At 33.5% G+C, this 20,328-nt stretch overlaps 2 protein-coding genes across 3 annotated transcripts; both read right to left on the bottom strand.

The window, feature by feature from the left end:
- Nucleotides 1-2,383: 2,383 nt before the first annotated feature.
- Nucleotides 2,384-10,475, bottom strand: LOC120327191 (protein mono-ADP-ribosyltransferase PARP15-like). The gene is made up of 14 exons (XM_039393635.2): nucleotides 10,346-10,475; nucleotides 10,105-10,258; nucleotides 9,816-10,018; nucleotides 9,228-9,477; nucleotides 8,625-8,785; nucleotides 8,363-8,462; nucleotides 7,993-8,241; nucleotides 7,760-7,912; nucleotides 7,610-7,674; nucleotides 7,140-7,288; nucleotides 6,712-6,794; nucleotides 6,374-6,510; nucleotides 4,560-4,740; nucleotides 2,384-4,233 (listed from the first exon to the last, which is right to left on the bottom strand). The coding sequence occupies exons 1-14, from the start codon at nucleotides 10,346-10,348 to the stop codon at nucleotides 3,971-3,973; spliced, it is 2,151 nt and encodes a 716-aa protein (XP_039249569.2). The 5' UTR covers nucleotides 10,349-10,475; the 3' UTR covers nucleotides 2,384-3,970.
- Nucleotides 10,364-18,434, bottom strand: LOC120327173 (uncharacterized). Of its 2 annotated transcripts, XM_078112000.1 has the most exons (11): nucleotides 18,157-18,432; nucleotides 17,532-17,782; nucleotides 16,614-16,882; nucleotides 15,438-15,633; nucleotides 14,833-15,101; nucleotides 13,133-13,316; nucleotides 12,378-13,048; nucleotides 12,009-12,189; nucleotides 11,731-11,923; nucleotides 11,341-11,434; nucleotides 10,364-10,505 (listed from the first exon to the last, which is right to left on the bottom strand). In XM_078112000.1, exons 1-11 carry the CDS (start codon nucleotides 18,326-18,328, stop codon nucleotides 10,481-10,483), a joined length of 2,505 nt encoding a protein of 834 aa, XP_077968126.1. In that variant the 5' UTR covers nucleotides 18,329-18,432; the 3' UTR covers nucleotides 10,364-10,480. The 2 variants fall into 2 exon arrangements, with proteins under 2 accessions (XP_077968126.1, XP_077968127.1); XM_078112001.1 differs by lacking the exons at nucleotides 15,438-15,633; nucleotides 16,614-16,882 and having other exon boundaries at nucleotides 18,157-18,434.
- Between the last annotated feature and the right edge of the window lie 1,894 nt (nucleotides 18,435-20,328).

Below are 20,328 nucleotides of genomic sequence, written 5' to 3'. Positions count from 1 at the left end.
CCAGGGACAGCATGACAACGGGCAAGAGAAGCACGGTCGCCTCTTTTAGTTTATGACAGGGTTTCTTAAAAGGGGACCCCGTCCTCTTTGGAGGTCGCTGATCGGGTATCTGGTGCACGAACAAACAGATGGAAATGCGAATATATTATAACAATGTATTTTTATAGAAGAGAAGAATCAAAAGTGTTGAGAGTCTTTGGTAGTTTGAAACGCATTGGCATGGAACACAAGAATGAACTACAGTACATTCTTTCCCAGGGAAATACTATAAAATGTAGCAATTTTCTCATTCTTGTTCTCGTGATATCATTATCTTTCACTGCGTCGTCGTGATCATCCCGCTGCATAACGATTCTCGCTAACAAATAATTGACTGTTCTCCCCCGGGTGTATATCCGCTTGAACCACTGGCGACTGCATTAGCAGGCTTGTATTGTTAATTGCAACAATAGAGAGTATTTTGAAATAGTACTCTTTATTTTACGCGTACGTTTCAGCAGTATTTCTCTCAATATGGGTCGCGACCCAAAGCTGGGTTCAACAAATACATAAAAGTTATTAATTTTATTTCCTAGTAAATTTGGTGCTTGCGTAGTTTGTGCACCAAGATTGCGCACAACCTGAACAAAGTATTGTAACAGGTTATGGTTCAGGTTGTGCGTCATTATGATGCACAGGTTTGACGAAAAACACTAATACAAATATCTCAACAAATACCTAAAAGTTATTGATTTTATTTCCTAGTAAATTTGGTGCTTGCGTAGTTTGTGCACCAAGATTGCGCACAACCTGAACAAAGTATTGTAACAGGTTATGGTTCAGGTTGTGCGTCATTATGATGCACAGGTTTGACGAAAAACACTAATACAAATATCTCAACAAATACCTAAAAGTTATTGATTTTATTTCCTAGTAAATTTGGTGCTTGCGTAGTTTGTGCACCAAGATTGCGCACAACCTGAACATCGTATTGTAACAGGGTATGGTTCAGGTTGTGCGTCATTATGATGCACAGGTTTGACGAAAACACTAATACAAATATCGAGCCGTAAAAAAATTGCTCAAGGCTGCAAACTCCACACCCATGTAGAAATAATTGGCAATGACCCCAAGATGAATAATCACAAATAAAAAAAACTTTATGTCTGAAATCAAACTTGGGCCAAAAAGTCCCCTTATCTGCCGGACTAAAGGCTTCGTGAATCGTCACATCACCTGATGCAGAATTCAATGCAAACTCTGTAACGTGACTGATGACATTATGTAGATTTATGCAGTTAATAATGTGCTTGATGAAAAACTGACGGGTAAAAATGAATTTATGGTAAAGTTTAAAGTGTGGATAAGTGATCTCGAAATTTTAAAATATCAGCGATGAGACTTATATACTTAATAAAAATGGATTAATTTAGTAGTGTGATACATGATTTTTTGAACAGAATATTTGGGAAATCGTGATGTATTAGACCAACGTTTGCCAAACTTTTTCGGCCACGGAACACTTAGACTTTTTATCTCGCCTCGCGGAACACCTAAATATGAAAGTGTAAAATTGATGAAGACAAATGGTGTAATGCAGCGGTTCCCACTAGTGTTAACAAATGCCGCAAAAACTAACAAAATTGTGTTAAGCACAACTAAAATACGGTTGCATATCGTCACGCTAATAACCGAATTGCGTGAGTCATTTTTGGCGATTTTGAGTTTTTCATAAAATAGGTTTTTTTGTAATGCTGCGCACCTGTCTGTTAACTAAGATTTTATTTTAAGAATTCAGAAACCCAGAAAAAATGGAGATTTTGTATGACATGCACATTTGTGCAATTGTTTCGTCATAATGAATTCTCATTGTTATCCCAGGATTATTTTGACGTCACCAAGGCAAAATAACCTCGGCGAAGTATTTTCGAGTTTTTGCATCTCGGATTCTAGCTTAGCGCGTATTAATTTGAATTTATACTACAGTATAGGAAGACTTGCACTTGTGATATTCACTGTCCGAGTCCAATTCACCTTGGTTGGCTTTTATATTGGGTGCATTGCTGTTTTATTCTTTATATTTAATCTTAGTCTTATTTCGGTGGGTGAAGCAGAACGTGTTATATTGATGAAATATATATTTTTAAACATAAAAAATAATGTAATTGAAACTGATTAGCTATTTTGGGGATTATACATTGTAGATACTGAGAATTACATTGGTTTTTGGAATGTTTAGTGTTCAGGACTGATGCATATAGTAATATTGCAAAATTGCGTATGTCCCCAAGTCATAGACACATTTCTGCCTAAGTCACAGTGCGCCATTATGACGTCACTTAACTGCGTCATACAAATTAACTTAAATACGGCTACGATAAAAAAAAAGTGAACCATGGCAAATTATTGACTCTCAATGGCATAACAATATCATTAGGAAGTTTTTTACGTTTTTCTCAAAACTGCTGAAAATGACTTACGCAATTCGGTTATTAGCGTGACGATATGTAACATGTATGTGGGTACTAAAATCTGTGAATGCAAAACTGTGCAGTTACGAATGTATGTGGTTGCAAAGATAACGGAATTGAATATAGTCCGACGGAGCAAACGCAAGTGTAAATGAATTAGGTCGATTGCAAAACACGCAACCGACCAGTTGTTACGTGTCGGATTCCAGCAATCTTCCCAATCACCCTCCGCGGAATTAGAGCCTGCTATCCCACACTGATTAGAAAGTGGTTGAAACTTGTGGGAATGCCAATTGGCACGAAGAGCTAAATGACAACTTATATTTATCTTAGTTTTGGCCTGTTAAAGAACATTCGCTCTTATCTTAACAGACGGCAAGAGCACGCGCTTGAGGGCCGCTATTAGATGTTCTTACTTAAGAATACAGCAGTATTTGAAAAAGTAATATTACAAATTTTACGAGATTACATTTAAAACATTTTCTATACAATTGAACGGAAATCATTGTATGATTCAGACATTTTATTTTTATCAATGCAAGAAAAAGCGTTTAACAAAATTGGAAAAAAAATTGAAATATGAAATAACGTTGAAATTACTTCACAGAATGCTATATTACTTAAAATTGACAAATAAGAAATTGAAGAGCAGGCAAGTGAATTAGTTGCATATCATACATTCAACATACGTTAACATAACATATAAAACAAGCGGAAATTTGAAGAGTTTTCTAACCTTACGGTCCATTACATTTTTGCATGTCGATTAAAAAAGTGTTTGAAATATTTGATAGTTGTAAATAGTTTGAATATGAAATTAGGGCCCACTTAGTGAAGTGCTGATTTGTTTGAGTAAATGAGAAACTGAGCATAGCAGCATTTAGTCTGGGGTGTCATGTCTAGCAAAGATTAGCAGAAAAATCTAAAATTATAGGGTCACTGTATGTACTTTCATTCAATACATCAGTCTCATAGTTCAATTAATGAAATATAAATAAAATATATTACATTTCTACCATAACTAAACATGATATAAAACGTGAAGCAAAGTGTCTTACAATGGTTTATGTTTCAGATATAAGTTTGCATTAACGAGTAATTCGTCGGTCGGGATAATAAAGTTTTTGATGTGACGTCTAATCAGAGATGTTAGTACCATAAAACATATTGCCGATAACAATCATCTGTATCTGAATCTGTAAATGTATTGTTATGCTGATTATGGAGTCGAAATAAACTTATCATCCACTACTGCAAATCGTAGAGATTTACCATAACATATAAAGTTCAAATAAAAAAAAAATTAAAATTGAATTTCCAAATTTTGGCAATAAAATTCTTGCATAAAATATTATAAATATTTTGTCACAACATATTCGCATTTATTCTAGCAACAAAGTAATAACTAAGGCGAAGACACTATTATGTAATCATAATTATATATAGATATAATGAAGTTTAGATTTATGTTCATGTAATTACAATTATTAGTTATTTAAACTTGTGAATACACAACAATATTACTGAAAAGTAATGATATATGAAGGATAAACACTTGAATCTGAAAAAACCACAAAAATATTTGGGCTTGATTGGTTGTCTTCACAACTATCATATCTTGTAGATTGACTTTTCTCTGGAGGAGCTTTGTATGATGAATTTCCATAAATGTAATCTCCTGTTATTACTTCCGAGAAGAACATATATTTAGTTGGACCTCGGCAATATCCGACAGAATACTGGGACTTGACAGCAAAATACACACCACTTCCATACGCAGTGCCTAAAAATAATATTTTAGGTAAGAAACAACCATTCAAAATAATCTAAACAAATCCTTTAGATTTCTGTAAGGGCAACTTTCCTGTCCATCATGATATTTTACACAATACAGGCATATGATACGAGGAATAGTATTATATTACTACTCTTCCGAATAAGGCAATGATTTGAGAAGTTATCATACAAAAATTTCTTTATACTTTGTAATGTGTGAGAGGCGACATCTAAAACAAAACATCCATATCAAGTGTAAGATAACAATCAAAACAATAAAAGTTACACTACATTATGTATCTTGGACCTATATGTGACCTATAGTTTTCTCACCATTTTTTCCAGAGAAGTTCCTATCAAATCCTCTATCACAAATGTTATCAACAATGTCAAAAGAAGTTCCATGAAACAATTGTCTGGTGATTACCTTGTTCTGACCTGCAAATTCAGCCTGTTTTGCATTTCTACGATCTTTGAATTGGGAGTACAATAACTTGTTTTGTACTCTCTCAATCTGTAATGAATTTACAATCAATGATAGGTAAAATTCAATTAAAAACTGACTGGCAAGATTTTTTGAAAGTACGAGGTTATCGTTTTATTTGATTCCTTGGAAATTTGGATAACGACCGGAGCATCGGCCGAAGGGTGGGTGGAGTGGATATAAAATCCTATTAGTTTAAGAGAATACACAGATTGAGGGAGGAAAGGGGAAACTATTACATACACTATTCGAAGTAAATATCAAACAATAACATGTTTAATTATGTATAACAACCATAGAATCATTGCTCTCTTGGGGTGAGTGTGAGAGATTGGAGAAATACATTTGAAATTCTCAACATGTTAAGCGTTTGTTCGAATCCTTATTTCTGAAGCTCTAAAAACTGGTAAATGACCACTGTGGTGACCAGACAGATCCTTGTAAATGTCGCATTATCATACCTTTTCAAATCATTAGCAAAGTATTTGAATCACTTATGAATTCCGTATTAACTGGCCATTCTATGTAACTGATAACAAAATGGTTTTCGTTGAAAACGTTCTACTAAAAGTTTGTAGACAGTTATAGCTAGAAGTATATATCACGCATTAGATCAGCTTGGTGGCGCTAAATCAAGTGTTGCGAATATTTGAAACATTTTGTATTCCGGATTACTGCACAAAATTCGATCCTGTTGACACTTTTTGCCATTATTATGTCATTTCTGTGATCAGATAGTCAACGGCGATCGTGATGGCCTGTACTTGCATGCGTACTCAATTTCTTCTAGACTACCTCAGAGCTCAATTCTTGGACCTAAATTGTTCATAATATCCATCAATGACCTCATTTATGCTAACGACGCAACCTTTTATTTCTGTTTTTATTTCTTCATTTCTGTTTTATTTCTGAATTCGCCCCCGATAAATCACACTGTTAAGCACTTGATAGATCTTTGGAATCGGATTCACTCCCGTTTCCCGATTAAGAGACCAATGGCAGGTTGCTCCAAATCTCGTATAAAACTAAAGTCTTGTCACAACAAATTGCTATATTAAGCCCTTTACAGCTCCAATTTCAATGTTGTGTTATGTGTAGGGTTGGGAATGGTTAACCGATTTCAGATGGTTAACGGTCACGATTCATTTTAACCGTTAACTGACATCTCAGGTACAAATTATCTTTATAATGTACAATTTCTTCAAAAATGATTACTTCATCGCGAATTTATCTCCTTTGGATTCGCACATTGAGCTAAGAAAAATTGGAACATAAATGACATTTAATAACGAAATCGGGTTTTACTAAAATACTTCCAAATGTACGAAGCACGCTGCATATCTCTTGCGCCAGAGCGATCATGATACTATCTCAATTCAGGAATAACGATACCCGAATATGATCAAGCGAAATTGCTTTGTAACCATTGTGACGTAACAAGCTAAAATTATAAATTACTACGTCAAACATCACGCTGCAGTTAACCGGTTAATTTTACCCTCATTCGTTTACTGACAGTGTAGCCATATTGGTTTTGCAAAACGACGAAACAAAATGTGTTCATACTATAGTAAAATAATAAAGCGAGAGGGATATTTTCACGTCCTGGAAAGCAAAACTTCTACTTTAGGACATGTATAGAAATATGAGAGCACAATCTAACCTTTATTAGTTTTGAATATGAAGGTTGACTTTCTTCAAATTTGCGCTTTACATCAAGATATTCATGAGAGATTTCACTAAGTTCTACTCTTTTCACATTCTGACCATCTGGCATCGAACTCCAGTTTGCAGGATAGTCTGTGTAAGATTGTTAATGATTTCAAACCAAGATATCAGCCACCATCAATTCCTGGTCATATTATTACCTACTAAACATTATAAATTAGCAGTCAGATATTACTCATAACATACATTGCTATACTAAAAAATATATAGTTATCCATATTTTAGATTTATTAGTAACTACATTAATGTTTTATCCCACAATACAGTTCATACCTCCTTCGAGTAACTTGTCGATCATATCCTTCACCTTTTTGACATTATCACTGAGGCCTTGAATGTGACATTCCTCCACATTTCTAAATTTATTCAAAGTATACTATTGTTACAGTAAATGTTAAGGATTAATAATACACTGAGAAATTAAAAAAAAATTTGATAAAAGATGAAATTTCATAAACTATGCAAAAAATCACATTATCTTGATAATTTTTTTCAACAGATTTAGAGTAGATATACAACCAGTCCCCTTGCAGAAATATGTTCATGTTAAAAAAGCCGAATATTAGATTTTGTCTGACATAGGTAATAAGACTGAAAAAGCTTCAAATCAATGTTGCATTGTAATATTCAATAAATTCTGTTTGATGGAAAAATCAGTGAAAACATCTCTTGTGTGAAATCTGTTAAATATTTATGCTTACTTTGTCCACTTCCATTCTAGTAACACATCATTCACACGACAAAATTTTTCAATTTCTGATTTTTCAAAACCATAGAAATCAGGTCGAGTAGTTTTGATAACAAAACTTTTGATAATTTTGTCACAACTTTCTTGAAATTTCTTCATGGCCTATATAGATAATATGGTATATTATAAGAAAGGAGAAAAAGAAAGGAATCTTTGGTGTGGAAATGACTGAGATATGTTTGTGCCTCTCCTGATGGAGATGCAAAAGAGCGCTCCTGAAGTTACACAAAACCAATACATTGATTAAATGTCACACAAAAAACAATCATGGCAATTGAATAAAAAACACATTTTTACTGTAGTTTGGAACTCTGAACAAACTTGAATGACTTCGGATTACTTTGAAAAAAAAGAGAGAAAAAAGAGAAATTCTACTAAAATAGCCAAGTCAAGTAACTTTAAAATCGTGAAAAATGTTTTCACCTCATCTAGACTTGCTACACTGCTTCCATAAATTTTCACATTCATTCCAATTGACTTATTGATATCTAAAAATAATATCATGGAATTATATAAATCACTATGTTATTATATCGATATAAAAAATAATTGCATAACATTAAAAACATGTACCTTGTTTTGGTATTATGTCCTGAAATACTGATAATTGTGACGACTGGTAAACTACAACTCGGATATCATGCAGAAGTTTTTTTTGTGCATCAAACCTAGCAAATGCATCTTTCATATAAGAAGCAACCACTGTAGGATCCAACCCCATATTACCTGATAAATGTTCGTTGAATTTTAACATTGTAACCATAATTCTAAATATACACAAAAGTAATGGAAAATAAGCTTTTTACCTGCCCCAATAGTAGGAAGAGCTAAGCTTTGAATACCCAACCTTTCTGCTTCTGTTAATAGGCATAAAATCGCACTTGTAAATTCGCTCTTGCTAGTTGGAATAGCTATGTTAAAGATATATTTCCATGGTAAACGACCACTCGTATCACATAAACATAGTTGATTCCCTATAACCCATGTAGAGTTCTTGAGAAGACCTCCCAACACATCCGCTCCAAACCTTTTCTTAAGAGCCATTGATACTTGTCCTACAAAATTATGTTTGAAGATAATGGTTAATTCATTTTACATAACATTTTTCCACACAGTTACACACACTTTGATTTTGTTGATGAAAAAATATGATAAACAGTTTCTATAAAATCTCACCTGAAAAATCAAGAGATTTACCAGTGCTATTCACAATTGCATCACATTTTTCCTGGAGAATATCGCCACATTTTACAGTTATCAAAGCCCTGAAACTTTTCTGCACATGAAAAGTTAGAAATCAGTTTAGATTAGAATCAATTATAACTTGTTATGTTGTAGACTTGAATATTTTTACCATTAATTAAAACCGATTCTAAAACACACCAAAAAATAAATCGTAGAAAAGGTTGATAGAAAAGTGAGCTTGTTAATAACTGACTTGTTCGACCAAATCCAAGAATATGGAGCATTTTGTTTCATGTTCCGTGGCTTTTTTAATAAATTTTCCTTCGCCAGATAAATAGTCATACAATGAATATCCAGTAAATTGCTTTTCGATTTTCTTGATCTCTTTTTCCAAGTCTTCAAATTTCATATCAACTATAAGTAGGTAAATAGAATGACAGAAAGGATGCCTATTATTTAAATAATTTCAAAAGATAATAAATACCCAAAATCCCATAATAATAAACAATATTATGCATACATTTTGTGATAATCTGCTTTGAGACATAAACTACCGGTTAAGTGAATGTTAAAATCATCTTAAAAAAAGTTCATTTGATTTGAATCACTTTTTGGATTGGCATATTTTTAAATGACTGTATTGCCTATACACATCAGGCCATTTTATTGTAGATGTATATTATATTGAAGATTGTCGGTCATTTAATTAGATCATATTAAAAGCAAAGAACAACAAAAAGCCTATTCATGAATTAGCATGTTATATCTATTTACAAAGGAGCGATGCTGACAAAAATTTCATTAGAAGAACCAACGGTATATGTTAAATAATGAAAGAGACATAATATAATTATACCAGTATCAATATCTTCTTGCTCAAATGTCACTAGCAATCCAGTTTTTGTATTTTCATTTACCAATTTAACAGACTTTGATTTGTCTATTTTACAATGGTTGGCGACATGTTCTGCTTTTTCTTTTGACAAGGGGTAAAATTTTTCTATATCGTTCATATCACCCATTTGCTCAATTGTTTTATTCACTTCCATCCTCATGTGTTTATGTTGGAAATTGAAGCAAAACACAATAACTTTTCTTGAATCACGCTGAAATAAATTAAATAACAATAGAGACTTAGAGGCAATTAATAGTTAACTATCATAAATTAAGGAAACCTCACAGCACATAAATTCCAGTTGCATATTCCAATTGATGTTACTCAACTAAATGGTACCTATGGTAATTTTTATCAGACCAACTAAAAATACACTGACTTGCTAATGCAATTACTATGTTTCATCTATGTTATTTTGAGACAATATCTGAATGAAAATAACTTAATTTTTTATCGAATTCAAGAATGAAATATACATGGATGAATTGAAACATTTGACTTGGTTTGGGGACTTTGGTCCTAATTTATTTATCACATAACATGCCTTACCTCCGATTTCAAATGAACAACTTCATCTCTGAAAGCTTTTTTCAAGTTAGCAACCACTTTAGAAAATGGAGTATTTTTCTGATGGTCAGCCAGGGATATATCAAATTCTTTAATAGATTCTTTCAAAATTCTATTTGCTGTTTGCCAGTGGGTATTATGGCCAACAACCAAACTAACTTCAGAATCTCTAAAGGCTAAAGATCCTGTTAAACGTGAAGATGTTTAATATTGGTAAAAATCAAGATTTCAAAAGAAATTATAGGTAATGTGATGAATGGGTCACCCTGACCTTTGACATGTTCCTTCTTGAATTGCCTGTATAAGCCATCAAGAATATTTTGCTTAGTACCGGTACCAAGAGACTTTTGTTGTGAATTTTCACACTTTTTGAGAAAAATCAACTGATCTGACGTAAGATCTTCAACTGGTTTTTGAATTGTTTTCTAGAGATACAAACGAATAAAAATAAATGAAAAAAACAGCTAAACAAGGTATGAATCTATAGACAAAATCAGAAATGACTAACAAACCATAGATTGCTCTCCTAAAGTTTTTTTAGCCAGCTGTATCGCATTGAGCTTTCCTTTGTATACAATTTTCCCTTCTTTAAAAGGTGTTATAGATACTTGATGTCCTTTGTTGAGGCATTTCTGCTCAGTTTTTTTCTAAAGACCACATTCTCTTTGAGCGCTGCATATGAATATAACAAAATATTATACACAAAACATTGACAAGTTTTATTCTCTTAGTTCATAGGATAGGATTTACATATTTATACCGGAGAGAGGAAAGCCAATAGGACGACTTGACCATATGGCAAACCACGACATCTCGTCCGGTTACCATTCAATGTCAGGTATCGGATTAGTTAGTTATTTGTTTTCAGAAGCTCGGAGTTGATGGTGGAGGCGAGGAGTCCAGCAATCCTCTCGCACATAACTATCCGGCACAGAATTCGAACCTGCAAATCATCAGAGGTGCAGTGGCGAGCGTATTTCTAACGCTTAGCACCATGAGCCACAACACCGCACCATGAATATGAAGTTTCAATCGTTAAATATTATGTATCAGCATCCCTCTTTATACACAATGACAGAATTATGATTAATATCTTACTACACGCACTGAATAAATATTTGTTCGACTTTACTTTAGTTAATCAGCTGCTAAAATGCAACAGTCATCCAAGTTGCTGGTTACAATTCTTGAGCTTCTTTCTGTTACAATGTGTCAGTAAAGACATAGAAATGTTGAAAATTTAATTGCTTTGTAATGCTATTAAGTTATGTACAAATACACAAATTCAAACAGATGACTGAAACCAATATCCTACAGAAGCATACTATTGATGAAGTATAAATGGATACGCATAAAAGCACCGAAGTCACCTTTCAATGTGGAGTCAATATTCAATGGTTAATTTGTGACAAATTATATACCTAAGTCATGGAAAGGTATTACATAAGAAATAATTATAACCAAGTTGCTTCATTACTATTGAAAAGTAGAACAAGCAAAATATTACATGAACACATCTACTGGAAGGCGTTCTTCTCTTTTTTCACTCTTAATTTCATATTCTATTTCATTAATCCTTTTCTTCACTTTTTCTTCCACACCTTGGACAGGGAAACAAAAAATGTTAATTTTGCATCAATACCAATTTATAAAAAGCAAATGACTATAGAAGAGTCACTTTGGAAATATTATGATGAACTCTATTTTTCGCTTACTACTCGTGGTACTTTAGTCAAGGAATCACACGAATACTTAAATGAAATTAATAGTACATTTAGGTAAAACAAAATTTAGATCCTGAATAGCAGATGTTCCTTGGAGCAGCATATACAAAATACAAAGAGATGAAGAATAAATATTTACAAGATACCGAATTGAATACACACAGTTTACTCACCTGCATAATTTATTGTCCCCGTACTAGGGAAAGCCTGAACAGAAACACCAGGTTCTTTACAAAATAATTTAGGAAACTCTTTCATGACGGTTTTCATTTTATTGACATTATATTTATTTGTTTCTGCTGAAAATTTGTTGAAGTAGTTCCCAACTTGTTCCAGAGCTCTCGATTTATCAGCATCACTGGGGTGCTAGGTGTAAATATTAAAATTACAACGAAGTTTCAGCGGAAAAACCTATTACAAATATAACTATTTATTATTAAGAATAAAAAACCTTTTTTCTGAAAGTGATGTGAACTTTAATCTGTCCTTGATCATTGGTGATTGACACTTTTGCAAGTTTACCACAACACGATCCAAGATCTTTTTTAGCAACAGCGTCATTGAAAACAAACTTCAATACTGCAGGTTTATAATCTTTTGTATCAAATTGTACAGGAGTCGTAGAATCACCTCTAGTAAATTAAAAACAATATATAAAATAACAAAATCGTATAAAAAAATTGTTTAAAAATGAATAGAACAACAAACGACATTTAATCAGTAACAATAAAGCATAAATATACTAGAAAATCACATTGCGATATTACATTATTTGATTATTCAGAACAAACTACGGTATATGATAAGTGAAAAGTTTTACTTCGAAGAAGATGATGAATCATCACTGTAATCTTCTGATGACAATTTACGTGATCTTTCCAAATAGTGATTTGATGTAACCCCATTTGCAGTTGGTGATACTGGCAAAGGATGCAGAGTCTGAACAGGATTGCCACGAAGTTGAATAGGTGGGGCATTCATCACTTGTTGTGGACGTAAGACATGCAGTATCGAAACAGGTGTTGGAAAAGGTTGACCATGTATCGGAACAGGAGTTAGAAAAGGTTGACCCTGTACCGAAACAGGAGGGGGAAAAGGTTGACCATGTAACGGAGCAGGAGGTGGAAAAGGTTGACCATATATCGAAACAGGTGGAAAAGGTTGACCATGTACCGGAGCAGGAGGGGGAAAAGGTTGACTGTCTGCTGATGAATGTATTTGTGAAGCACCCAGTAATTTTTCCAGCATGCATCGACAGCGTTGTACTTTCCAAGAAATGCCAACAACGTTAACAACACCAGTATCCATAAACCACTGAACAAAATGATCTTGAAAATTTTTGGTTTGAAATAAATCAGGTCGGTGATGCTTTTGCCTAGCTATCACAGTCAGATCAACTTTTCCTTTCCACACAGCAAACTGCTTAAAAAACTGTTCCAACTTGATTCTGCATGCAGTTTCGAAATCGTGATGAAGTCTTGCACGTGAAATCTGTAATTTCACAATTGTTACAATTTATTATGTTATTGCCAACTAAAAAGTCTCTTCACATTACAAGTTTAACTTTAATATCACCTGAGTAGGAGAAACATGAACTGATAAAGTTTTATCTTTTTCAACAATTTCGACATTGGCTAAACCAGTTAACCACAAAGACAAATGTTGCTTGTATGTCTCTGCAAACGATACAAAGCGCATGATCGCAGGTTCAACATCTTCATAATTAAAAGGCTGCGCAGTAGAATTTGCTGGAGGTGGCCTGAATAAAAATATCAATATTGCATAAAATTTCAACAGTGATGCTCTATTTTGAAAAACTAGAAATATTATTCTGCTGCATCTTAATATTTATTAATAAGCAACACAATTATCAGTTGAGGAACAGAAATTTTACTATGGCGTCAATATCTTCCAAACTAAGTAAACCATTCCATGTCGGGTATGAGATTAGTTAGTTTTCAGAAGCATGGACCTGATGGTGGAGGAAGCCCGTTCTCAACCAGCGGGTCTGTGAACCACCCTACGGCAGCGAGGAGCCCTGCAATCCTCTCGCACATAATCACCCCCGCGTGGGATTCGAACCTGCAAACCCACGCAGACTAATCACAGAGGTGCGGTGGCGAGAGTATTGCTAACATTTAGCACAATGAGCCACACCGACGCACCAATGATAAACATAATAAATTAAATGCCATCTACGGTATATTATAGGCCTACTGTGTTTGCTGATTTTCAGTCTTTTATCAGTGCTGTTTTGTAATTTATTAGTCAAATCAGGATGACCGCTCGCTAATATTAGATGGCATATTATATATAAATATATACAGTACCGAACTTTCAAATTGAATGATCAAAAATAATGAATTTCATTACCAAAACATTTCATATAAGAAACCTTATATATTATTAATGACAACATCTCTATATGATGGAAATACAATTTCAACCATAAAGTGAAATTTATAAATTTAACTTGTTATATGTTCTACTCATGCAAAATCGTGGTTTAATCCAAATTTGACCCAATTTGGAATACTCATGGTTCACACACTATGTGTTCCTGAATCAGAAATCAGTATTTATTTTATCACTATAAAGAAAATACACTTCATGCGAACAATAGAATGAAGAAACTCAAATTTGGCATTTCAAGGTGAAAGGTGGTGCGAGAAACCAATACTGGTTATTGTGCAGCGACATCCATGACAAGTTTAACCATTGCTTTAAACATGAATTTTCACCTCAGATGACTCATCATGCTATACCAGGGGTGTGCAACAGGCGACTCACCAAGCCATTTAGTGTGGCCCTCGTCAACATTCAGATATTTCCCCACCAAGCGTGAAATCCTAATCCGCCAGTTTATGATTAAAAAGGTGCTCACATGGATAAAAATAAGAGTTTTTCTTCTTTTGCTACAGCGTTGAATCTTTTGCTGTTTCGCCTGGTGCTTTTATTACTGTAAGGCTAAGCGTTCTCTTCTCTTGCCTCTCCCTCTAAATTTTTGTGTGGCATGTCTGAAATTGGCTATAAGGCCCGCTGACGAAAAATGTTGCACACCCCGTGCTATACGGTACCTCATGTACGACTCAGATTGCCTTACTCGAAGACCGTCTATTTTTTTTCATTCATTGCTTTTTAAATACCCATTCTCAAGCACCTGGAATAGAAATGAACCATTGGCATAACGACTTTCTGTTTGTTTGCCAGACTGCATTATCTGTTGTACTCTCTCTCAGTGAAATTAACTATTCATAGCATGAGAGGTTACTTACATATTCTTGGGTGATTTCTCTAAATGATTATTTATCAAAATCTGAATCTCTTCAACAATAGTCTTTGGTCCAATGACAAGGATAGTTGATGAATCATTGAACCAACGATGGTAACATTTCTCTTTATACTTTGCAAGAACTGTTTTGATATGTTTGACATCAGCCACAGAACAATTTTCAAGCTTCTCATTCCATGAAGAATATAATTCAAGAAATCTTTTTATACATTCTCCACAATTTTCTTCACTTTTGACAAATTCTCCAGCATTCTTAAAATAAAATTTTTTAGATGGATGACATCACTACAATTTGTTTCTATTGTAAAACATTTGAATTGTCAAATTTTATCTGTTCATTAGAAGTTTATTGAAATTTTATAAGAAAGAGTCTAAAAGTTTGGGTCAAATTGGAAAAGCCCAATGATCAAGGTAGGTGAACCACATGTGACTTCTAAAAATAAGCTGTTAAGTAATAAAACAAAACTGAAAACTCAAAATCACATTCGCATAATTCAAGGTAAAATGAGCTTTAACTAAATCATGATATAACTATTTAACACAGTAATCTAACTCTAATCATTGGTGAGATATATGCAGAGTCGATACCTGAACTTCAATCTTTTCGGATGATATATGCAGCAATTTCAAATTATATTGCTCCAGCATTTTTTTGAATTCTTCAGTGTGCTTTGGGCTTTTACTGAGATAATTCAGTATTGGCTTTGGATATGCTTCAGATACCAAAAAAGTATAAATCTCTTCATAGTTAAAAGACAGTGCAGTAGAATTGGCTGGAGGTGGCCTGAATAAAAATATCAATATTGCATGAAATTTTAACAGTCACGCTCTACTTTATTGTTCAAGTTTTTATTTTGAAAAACTATAAACAATGTTCTGCTACATATTATTATGCACCACCATTATAAGTTGAGAAAAAGAAGAGAAAAATCTTGTAGTAACATGTCATATCAGTAAGCATGACCATTACATTGTATTCCAGAATGTTAAATACTAAAATAATATATTTTGGTGCTCCCGAAGTATGCGAACCAAGATGGCGGACATCGGAACGTAACATGGGTAACAGGTTAGGGTTAGGCGATAATTTTTTTCCAATTTCCCTTATTTTAGTCCTATTATCAGTTCGAAGACTAGCCAAGAGCCTCCCGTAGTATTTATACCTAAAATTATGGCCTAACCCCAACCTAGTACACATATTACATTCCGATGTCCGCCATCTTGGTTCGCATACTTCGGGAGCCCCTACATTTTTATGATGGACTGAATATTGATGTACATACATTGAACTGCTTCAATCATAAAAATGTATCAGTGTTTGGACATTTTGTTTTAGGTAACATATTTTAGTGCCATCTATGTTATACTGTGTTACAGATTTTCTGCAGTATTTTACTAATGCTTTGTTGTGATTTTCAAGATGAATCACATAATTTATATATGCCTCTAAAGTTAACACTGCATGATCAAAAGTAATGGATTTCATGGCCGGAAAACAATTAATAAATCTTGTTAATAATGATAATGAAAACAACTTATGTATAGAAATATAATATCAGAAATAAATGGAAACAAATCCTGAACAGGTTTCAATATATTTTACTGGGGATTGCTTCTTAAATCACCCATTCTCAAGCATCTGGAATGATTTGATATTTTAATAGGATAAGCGCCCACAATTTATCATACTGCTTTATCTGTCTTATCACCATCAAAAAATTAGTCCCACAAAGTAATTAATTTATAACACACGAAGGTACTTACATTTTCTTGGGTGATTTCACTAAATGATCATTTATCAAATTCTGAATCTCTTCAACAATAATCTTTGGTCCAATAACAAGAATAGTTGATGAATCATTGAACCAACGATAGTAACATTCATCTTTATACTTTGCAAGAACTGTTTTGATATGTTTGATATCAGCCACAGAACAATTTTCCAGCTTTTCATTCCAGGAAGAATATAATTCAAGAAATTTTTGTATACATTCTCCACAATCTTCTTCACTTTTGATAAATCCCACAGCATTCTAAAAAAGATATACCACTGAGTTTAAAAAAGAATTTTGGATGAATATTAATTTGTTTTTATTATAGAATATTTGAATTGATAAATTTTATCTGTTCCTTGGGAGTAAATTGAAATTTTGTAAAGAAGAGTCAAAAGTTTGGAACAGATTTAAAATTGGTTCAATGCTCTGGGTTGAGTTAATTGTTTTTTGGGGCCTGACTGCCAATTATATATATATATTTTTTTCACTTCCGACCTTATGTCTCGATGATTGTGTGTGTGAGTGCGTGCATGCCTTATTTAGCTTTTTTTTACTTTTGGGTGAGCGAACACGTACTACTTCTTTTATCAATACCTTCCCATCTGAAATCTGTACGCTTCAAACCTTTCTTGAGATTTTGTTTGCTCTCCCGATTCTATAATCAGTTACTTTTATTTTTTTGTTTTATCTATTATTTTATCGTCTATTGCTGATTATGGAGTCGAAATAAACTTATACTTATACTATAATATGCTGTTAATTTATGAAATCAAGAAATTCCAATATAAAGCTCAAAGTTTTATTTGCATAATTAGGATTTAAAATAAGCTTTTACTAAACCATGATATAACTTTATAACACAATAATTTAACTCTAATCATTTGTAACATATTTGCTGAGTCGATACCTGAACTTCAATCTTTTCGGGAGATATATGCAGCAATTTTAAATTATGTTGTTCCAGCATTTTTTTGATTTCTTCAGTGTGTTTTCGGCTTTTACTCAGGTAGTTCAGTATTGGCTTTGGATATGCTTCAGATACCAAAAAAGTATATATTCCTGTACCCGCATTATCTTCCTCCAAATATTTTAATTTCAATTCATGTTTCTGCCCACCAAATGTCAGAGAAATACATGAATCCAGCGAATTTTGTTGGGCTAAAAAGAATATTACATGGCTGTACACACAATCTTAAATTACTTGTACATGCAAGCAATTTAGAAAGGAAAAAGGGTATAGCATTGAGCTGTAATCCAAATTATCTTATGCATACATTTGAGGATGAATATATTATTGAAAAATAATGTTAAATTAAAAGTGAATTTGTGATCTTGGTCAAATATCTATCATGGTTTGAAATGATATAAAATTGTTTCCTTCTGAATTGTCTGTATTAATCTAAACAGGAACTCATTATAACAAAATCATATTCATTTGGTTGAGAAGAATCCACACTTGCTACTGTACTAAATTTAACAGGATAAAAAGAAAATAAACTGAACAACTTGTATATTTTAGCAAGAATGCATACCTCTATCATTCACTACTGTTATCTTTACAAGGTTATCATTGATCTGTTCATAGTCTTCGATACATCCGTCACCAACAACTTCTTCCAATTTCAACTTGAGCTTTAATTTGGAAAAGTTATTTGGGATATTTGATACCAAAATTTTTGATGAATATCCTGAATAATTTGCCATAATGTGTAGATTTTACATTCTAAATACAATTCAAATGAATCAGTTTCATGAAAATTCTTCTAGGATCCAACACTGGTGTACTAAAAATATTTTTCATAAAAGATAGGAACAGGAACAATTTAGTAGTTTTCTGTGCTTGGCCATATTATGAATAAAGCGAAATAGGTTCTAATTATCAAACTTTATCAAATATTAACATAGCTTCTTTTTTCTTCGATGAGTAAAACTGTTTAATACGTTATAAACCTATTTTCAGGTTTCATTCACTTTCCAGATTCTCCCCCTTCTCAGTGGCCTGCGTCGCCTTCCACATCCTACATTCAATCAAGCTACCAATACATGTAACAAAAAGGGAGGCTGTGAACCAAGATGCACCAAATCACTAATCTGTCTTATTATTTCTATATTCATCCAAGGAAACAAATCTTAAGCTAATATATTGTCTACTGTATTCCATCTGTCTTATTAATTCACTAAACTTTCTTCTCTCACACACGGAGGCAAATGGAATTCAAACGACAATTTTCTGTTTCAAGAGTGGCATTTCAAAAGACATCAAAGCATAGAAGCTCATTCCCACTGATATTTTCGAGCGGTCTGCGACGGGGTGGCTAATGAAAGAAATGGATTGGGAAAACATTTTAAGCGTTATGGCCTTGCGGTTAGAAGGCTAAACTTAACTGTGTTGACATGACAGAATAAACATCTTAGTTTGAAATCTCATGTCCACCACCAAACATCGGGTATAATAAATAGGTCTGGTGTAGTTTTGTACCGCATGTACTTCCAGTTGGCATAACTCAACAATTTTTGCATATATCAGTATATGTAAATTCTAATACTAAACCTGACTATGTCATCCAAAAATGATGTCACCTGAAATGAGCAATCTATTTCACTCGTTGCCTTGCCATAAAGATTCCTATATGAGAGAGATTGCTGGTGTTAGATTGAATATGGGTGGATGCTTGTGCAGAGGATTTCTTGAAAAAAAATACATGAATAGGCATCATGCAGAAAAAAATTGGGGAACATTTTTGCATCAGTGTACCTGTTGTCATATGGCAGAATGGGGGAGCTGGTCACGACCTGTTTTGAATTATATGGACATATTAATTATATCTAATGTCAATTTTTATCATGTCTGCATGTCGTAATGACAAATCAGCAACCAGACAACTGACTGACTGGATGACTTTGTTTTAAATTCGTAACCATTCTGCTGTGTGCTTAGGTTTGTCGTAATTATTACTGTACCTGTACCTATGTCCTGCATTACGGCATTGTTTTGTTTGTCAGCGAGATCTTAAACCTTACCCTAAGTCTGTTTTCCATATTCCCCTTTTTTTAGTTTGTATTGAGACGTTTTTATTCAAAATCGAAATAAACTTGCTTTGCTAATGTTACCATTCTGCCATTAAGAATGCACCTGCAACATTTGGAATTGTTCAATTCAATCACACAAACGGGTAATCCCCAGTATCAAAAGTGGTGTTTCCCCATCCGTCGGAACAGATATTGAAAGACAGTTATGACGTCATTCTCACTAGACCATGAGATTCTTCCAAAGCGCCATTTTGTCATGTCAACACAGTTAGGTTTAGCCTTCTAACCGCAAGGCCATAACGCTTGAAATGTTTTCCCAATCCAATTCTTTCATTAGCCAACCCGTCCGCTTGAAAATATTAGTGTTGATGAGCTTCTATGCTTCGATGACTTTTGAAATGCCACCCTTGAAACAGAAAATTGTCGTTTGAATTCCATTTGCCTGAGGGAGTGAGAGAATAAAGTTTAGTGAATTAATAAGACAGCTGGAATACAGTAGGCAATATAATAGCCTAAAATTTGTTTCCTTGGATGAATATAGAAATAATAAGACAGATTAGTCATTTGGTGCATCTTGGTTCACAGCCTCCCTTATTGTTGCATGTATTGGTGCTTGATTGAATGTAGGATGTGGAAGGCGATGCCAGCCCCCCTGCATGGAGATAAATTTTTAC

This window comes from Styela clava, chromosome 4, assembly GCF_964204865.1.
Source record: "Styela clava chromosome 4, kaStyClav1.hap1.2, whole genome shotgun sequence".
NCBI classification, from domain to species: Eukaryota; Metazoa; Chordata; class Ascidiacea; order Stolidobranchia; family Styelidae; genus Styela; species Styela clava.
The sequence above is the reverse complement of the archived record's forward strand: the minus strand, read 5'-3'. Positions and strand labels throughout refer to the sequence as shown.